We start from the raw sequence: 7,034 nt of genomic DNA, 5'->3' as shown, positions 1-7,034 counted from the left end.
GCTATGTTACAATGGCTATGTCATGCACCTCACTTCATCTTATCACGTAGGCATTTTATTATTACACATCATCACAAGAAGAAAGTTGAGTACAGTATAATGTTATGAGAAAAAGACAACATTCACATAACTTTTATTATACTGTATTGTTGTAATTGCTTTATTTTTATTATTTTTGTTAACCTCTTACTGTGCCCAATTTTTTTTTTCTTTTTTCGAGACGGAGTTTCACTCTTGTTGCCCAGGCTGAGTGCAATGCCACAATCCTGGCTCAATGCAACCTCCACCTCCTGGGTTCAAGCGATTCTCCTGTCTCAGCCTCATGAGTAGCTAGGATGGCATGTGCCACCACACTCAGCTTATTTCATATTTTTAGTAGAGACAGGGTTTCATGATGTTGGCCAGGCTGGTCCCAAATTTCTGACTTCAGGTGATCCAACTGCCTCAGCCTCCAAAGTGCTGAGATTACAAGTGTGAGCCACTGTGCCCAGTCTTAATGTGCCCAATTTAAAAATTACACTTTATCACAGATACATATGTATAGGGAAAAAAATGTACCATTTGCTGTTTCAGGCATCTGCTGGTGGTCTTGAAAAGTATTCCCAGTGGTTAAGGGGTGACTACTGTATTGGTCCCACCTTAAGACAAAGAGGTCAGCATTTTGTTTCCCTTATTATTTTAGTCAGTCATTGGCTATGAGGTTACCTCCAGCATGGAGAAGTGGGAAATGGTGACATATGTAACCTCCCAGGTAAGGTAGTGATGTATGTGACTTCCCAAGCTTCTCTTGGGCTGAGGACATGTTATGGTTTGGCTGTGTCTCCACCCAAATCTCATCTTAAATTGTAGCTCCCATAATTGCCTCATGTTGTGGGAGGGGCCCAGTGGGAGATAACTGAATCATGGGGGTGGTTCCCCCACTTCCACCATTCTCATGGTCTTGAACAAGTCTCATTCACATATTGCAGAGGTGAGCAAAGATACGATCTCAATTATAGTCTAACCTTAACTACTCAAAAATAAGATCTGATGGTTTTACAGGGGAAACCCCTTTTGCTTGGCTTTCATGCTCTTCTCTTGTCTGTCTCCATGTGAGACATGCCTTTCACCTTCCGAGATTATGAGGTCTCTCAGCCTCATGGAACTATAACTCCATTAAACCTCTTTTACTTTATAAATTACCCTGTCTTGGGTATGCCTTTATCAGCAGTGTGAAAATGGACTAATACAGGATGTTTCCCTAAAAAGAAATTATGAGTTTATAGCCATCAACACTCACAGCAGCTGGTACGGGTGGGCCAGCTTGGTAAAGGGATTTATTTGTGTGACAGAATATAGTTTGTTTAGCCTGTGGTTAATATTTAAATCTACAATCCACTGCTATCAAAAGAAGGAATCCTGGGATGGAATCCCAGCTATAGTAGTATTCCTGGTGTGATCTTGGAAAACTCAGTTTCTGCTTTGGAAAATGAGGGAAATATTTTCTATCAGCTCTGAAATTCTATGTCTAGTATATAGTAGATTCTAAATATTTGTTGAATAAGTGATTCTATATTGCACTCAAGATCCCATATTTAATTAATGAAAGTCTGAAAGATATTGCTCAAAAGCCTTTATTCTATCAAGTTAGCAAAATTTCTGAAAACTATTTCTTGGTAAATATTTTCAAACATAGAAGTTTTAATCAAATATTTAATGAAATGAAAAACTTTATTTTTGTATACCTGATCACATAAGCAGCAAGTCTCCCCAATTCCTCAAAACATTTAAATAATTCTGCCAGATATCGCTAACTTTTAATGACCCAGCCTAAGAAATGAAAATAAAGTATGAAACCAAATTATTGTACTTTGTACATTTGATTAGAAATCAAATAAATTGAACATACTAAATTGCTGATATTCAACGGTTCTTGACCCCCCCAAAATGGCAATTTTTATATGGCCCACACTAAATATATTTAGTATTAAATAATGTGTTTTAAGAAATATTACAATAGGGCTTCCAAAACCTCCCAGTTCTCCCTTTTACTGTTATCATCTCCTGTCTGTTAGGGGTGTGGCAGCTATTTTTGAAAAATTTCACAATCTTTTATCTTTCCTACATAGCATAGGCAACTTGTAGTTTCTTTAAAAAGTATAAATTAGTAGTTTTGTTTTGCTAACTATCCTAAGCAGCTAGTATGAATAATCAAGCCTTTAATAGAGAGAATATACTAAGTTTTTTAATGTTCCTCAATTGTTTAAGTCAGTGGTTCACAACCTTTAACGTTCATAACCAACAGAGAACTTGTTTCTGCGCCCTATGCCAGAGATTCTGATTGAGTTTAGGTGAGGGTAGGACACATGAATTTGACTTCCTAACAAATACACAAATTATGCTGATGCTATAGGTACTAAAACCACTGTTAAGAACCACTGACTAGAAAAAACTATTTGTAACCAGGCTTTTTCTTCTTTTGGTCCTTAGGTAAATAAAACTCAGGTTGATGAGGTATCATTTTACCTTCAATCAAAACCATTTTTGGTAAAGTACTACCTTACTTACCTCTTTTGAAAGGTAAGTGTAAATTAGACTTGCTTTGACGTGGTTGCTACAGACCACAATTACAGGACAACTGAGAAATTTATTCACTTGTCCTTTCTTTCGAATCTCACTGTGCTCTGGCTTGCCAGGAGGTGCAAGGGTCGTCCTAGCCTTGCACTTGGCGCTCCAGGCCTGGGTCACTTCCCTTGAGTTATCAGAGACAGCGCGTCCAGTTGACAAACTCTGCCGGAGGCTTCTGATAGAGACGGGCGTGGGCGCCAGTGGTGAGCCAACCCAACCCCATCTGCGAGTCTTCTTTCCAGGGACCTTTTCCGAGCCGAGGGCACCCCTTCAAGAAGCGCTGCGGACAGGTTCCGACTCGCAGGAGATCGCGCGACGAATCTGCGCCTCGGACCCTCGCCTTCCGGCAGTTGCCGGATTGCTGCCCCACAGGGAGCCAACCCGCCAGAGGACCAGCCCAGCCCGGGCTCTGTGGATCAGCAGGCTGTGCAGGCGGCGAATTCGCCCACGCATCTCAATCCACTCCCTCGTCCCCCTGCCGGCGAAGATGTCCGCGAAGCCTGAAGTAGGCTTAGTGCGCGAGGCTTCTCGGCAGATCGTGGCCGGTGGTTCTGCAGGTAAGGACACCCCGCCCTGCCCCGCCGGAGGCTAGCAGCTTTCCCCACCGTTTGTCCTGAAAAAGTTTCCCAGACAGGTCTTCCTATTGAAGTTTTGTCCTCTTCCTCAAAATTCCGCGCCCCCGGAGCAGTGCTTGAGCCTGTGGAGGCGCGAGAGCAAAGGAGGCCGGGAGCGGACTGCGAGTACCCGGTGCTCCAAGTTAAGTTGCCGCAGCGTCGGCGCCCGCCGCTCTCGGGTTCCCGGCATTCTGTGTTCCTGGCCTGTAAAGCAAGTAGGACAACTCCAAGGACAGCGACTTTGAGGTAATCTTTTTGCCTTGCTGGCTATTTTACTTGAAAACGTTCCAGTTCAGTCTTAGTTTTATCAATTGTAGCGTCTTTCTTCAAGCTCTCTCAAATCTTAAATAAATCCTGCCTTCCTCATCAAAGTGCTTACATCAGGACTCCATAGGACTTATTATTGCATACTGTGCTTGCTTGGGGATATTCGTGCCTTAAATAAGCATATTAAAATTAAATGTATATGTTAATACACATAAACACCTTGATATAATGGGCTCGCATTAATTTACAGAGTTATGCTGTGGGGGAAAAACAACCCGTTAAGAAATAATGTTATAATTTATCTTGCAAATACTTTTAAATGTAGCGAGCGGGAGAAAGTTACCATGAGCTGTGTTATGTGCAAGTATTTTAAAGCTATTTTAAAATATAAATTATGATTTGGTTTAAAATTTAATCTTACAATCATGCATTTTTATTATAAATATGTAATCAAAATAATTGCAATAATTGGCTCATCACCAGAAAACATTTTATAAATGTAGCAATTCTTTTAATAAATTATATTATGGTAACTAATAAATCATGTTAAGGCAATAACTAGAAGATGTTCAAATGTTTAACTTTGACTAGTAAAAGTTACTGTATTTTCAAACAAATCTGGACTTTTTGTAAGGGACTCCTGCAAATTATGACTGATTATCACTATGTCATGACCTAGTTGCATCTCAGGAGTACCATAAGCAGCCACATGTGTCACTTACAATCTGGACACTTTCTTAAAGATGATATTTCATCAATATCACATTAGAAGCATGCATTTCTTACAGGTAATTGTAAAATGTTAGTTCTTTTGTTCTTTCTTTCTCTCTCTCTTTTTCTCTTTCTCTCTTTTTCTTTTTATGTTTTTGAGATGGAGTCTCGCTCTGTTGCCCAGGCTGGAAGGCACTAGGGCTGGAGTGCAGTGGTGTGATTTCAACTCACTGCACCCTCTGCCTCCCGGTTTCAAGCGATCCTCCCACCTCAGCCTCCTGAGTAGCTGGAATTACAGGTGTACGTCACCATGCCAGCCATTTTAAAAATTTTTTTGTGGAGATGGGCTTTCGCTATGTTGCCCAGTCTGGTCTTGACCTCCTGGGCTCAAGCATTCCTCCCATTGCAGCCTCCCGAGTAGCTGGGATTACAGGCGCCCACCACCATGCCGGGCTAATTTTTTTTTTGGAGGTGGGGAAGGGGATTTTTTTTTTTAGTGACAGGGTTTCAGTATGTTGCCCAGCTGGGTTCAAGCAATCTGACCCCCTTGACCTTCCAAAGTGGTGGGACTACAAGCGAGAGCCAACTATGCAGCCCATCCATTATTATAATGGCAGTGGCCCCATTGCTTGCTCTTTTAGTTTTCCAATTGTGGTGATGAATTTGCACCAAGTTATTTACCATTTTTGGTCAAATTCCACAATGCCTAAGGTTCTGTCTTCTGTACCTGACTCGTTGATTTGTAGTACAGGACCCTGATCAAGGAAAACTCAGCTAGTCCAAAGAGAAAGTGAGTCCAATTGATGAACATCCTAAGCTAAGACCAATGATTCATAAGCATTTGTATAGTGATTTATGTGATCATACTATGTATTAGGCACAGCTAAACTCAAAAGAATGTTAAAAGTAGATCAAACTCAGCTGGGTGTGGTGGTTCATGCCTATAATCCCAGTACTTTGGGAGGCTGAAGTGGTCGGATCATGAGGTCAAGAGATTGAGACCATCCTGGCCATCATGATGAAACCCTGTTTCTATGAAAAACACAAAAATTAGTTGGGTGTGGTGGCATGTGCCTGTAATCCCACCTACTTGGGAGGCTGAGGCAGGGGAATCACTTGAACCTGGGAGGCAGAGATTGCGGAAAGCCTAGGTGACAGAGTGAGAATCTATCTCAAAAAAAAAAAGAGTAGGTCAAACTGTAATCCTACTTGTGCTGTTTTGTTGAGTGATAAGTACTTGGCATAAATATGTGTGATTCCATCATCTATTCTTATAATTGTAACTAATATAAATAAAATTAGGACGTTTATAGGATAATTTAAAAATGGCAGCACAGTTGATTGCCTGTGCTTCCTAGTGTCCTCCTCAGTCCTAACTCCATCAATAACTGTGGAGTTATTGATAAATGATTAGAGTTATTTATACTTTCATAATAGTAAAAAAGAGTTATATTTTCTTGTACTTGGCCAAAAGCATTTTCATAAAACGTTATCTTTGCTGCATTGTAATAAATGTGGGCTAACCATATTATATGTACTGGTCAAGGCCAGACAAAAATCAATATACAAGAGAGGTAGAATCTTAATAAAAACAGGAAATGCATTTGAATCTCTGGCACTGGCGTTCTGATCACTGATATTGTCATTGAATACAATACTACTGTGTGTGTGTGTGTGTGTGTGTGTGTGTGTGTGTGTGATATGACCTTTTGTTTGTAAAGGTCAAAGATACATTCTTGGTGATATGACCTTTTGCTTGTAAAGGTCAAAGATACATTCTTGGCTTTCTTAGGGGAAAAAGAAACTCTGGGAGGTTTATTGGAGAGATACAAGGGTATCTAGTGGAATTCAAGGTCTGAGATGCATTCCTGGAAGGTACTGGAATCAGGGGTTGGACTGCTGAGGATAACTCAGGAGATGAACTCTCTCCGTCTCTTCTCTTTGTCAAGTAGTCAAGTGTTCCTAAGGCAGCAGGGAGGCAGCTAATAATAGGGCCACAAGTATCACTACTATACCTGTCAGGATGGCTTGCAAGACTTCCCCAGTTACTTACCTGGTAAGGAGTAAGCATGCCCAAATGCAGTCAGTTAGCTTATTAGTTAGATAGGAAAAACAAGTCATCATGGTGCCAGCTCCCTGTGCCAATAGTACCAGTCAGCACTGAACAGAAGAGGCCAGAGGATAGGTGGGATGAGTGGGTCACTCTGCTGTTAAGGATCCACCTCTAAACCACAGCCATGCAGTTTTAGAGACTTATGTTGAGGTCTGCAGCTGTAACTTAAAAAGGGGTAAGGTGGAAAGTCTTACACTCAACTGAAACTAGGGAGAAGGATGAAAAGAAGCCTTGTGGCAGACTTCCACAAGATAGCAGCTCCTCTCCAAGCTGCTTATCTACCCTTTCACTTGGAGAAATCACAGGGCATTCTGCCAAGACTCAGTCCAGACTATGGTCTAACCTTGCCTACCTGGTCCATGTGGAGATATACGAGGTCGTCAGGGTGCCACACTGTGAATCTATTTCCCTGTGCTTCCTGGTGTCCTCCTCATTCTCACAATTGTCTGCTGTTTTTTTGTTCTTTAGTCTGTGTAGCAGAATGTGGTCCCCAACAGCTTCTATGTATATATGCTCTTGACTTCCTTTTCTTGGAGGGAGGGAGAAACTAACTTCCTTTTCTTTTTTTTTCATTTCTAGTCGAAAATCCTGGGGAAAACCTAAAAATAACTGAACATTAGTAGGGGCCCACCTCTGTACCAATCAACTGCAGCTAATCCCCTGTGCAGATTGGTGGGGCAGGTGAGATAGGGACCTCAGGGGAGATTATTTTCCAGAAAAAC

General features: G+C 41.4%; 1 protein-coding gene across 3 annotated transcripts in view; it reads left to right on the top strand.

The window, feature by feature from the left end:
• Nucleotides 1–2,952: 2,952 nt before the first annotated feature.
• Nucleotides 2,953–7,034, top strand: part of SLC25A21 (solute carrier family 25 member 21) — a 539,864-nt gene continuing 535,782 nt past the window's right edge. For 2 of the 3 annotated variants that reach the window (XM_054240624.2, XM_035260364.3), the window contains exons 1-2: nt 2,953–3,164; nt 3,296–3,467. In XM_054240624.2, the coding sequence (XP_054096599.1) occupies nt 3,095–3,164; nt 3,296–3,467 (242 nt within the window). In that variant the 5' untranslated portion in view covers nt 2,953–3,094. The remainder of the gene's footprint in view (nt 3,165–3,295; nt 3,468–7,034) is intronic. The other variant, XM_002753830.7, reaches the window with a different exon arrangement.

This window comes from Callithrix jacchus, chromosome 8 (genome assembly GCF_049354715.1).
Source record: "Callithrix jacchus isolate 240 chromosome 8, calJac240_pri, whole genome shotgun sequence".
Classification (NCBI taxonomy): domain Eukaryota; kingdom Metazoa; phylum Chordata; class Mammalia; order Primates; family Cebidae; genus Callithrix; species Callithrix jacchus.
The sequence above is the reverse complement of the archived record's forward strand: the minus strand, read 5'-3'. Positions and strand labels throughout refer to the sequence as shown.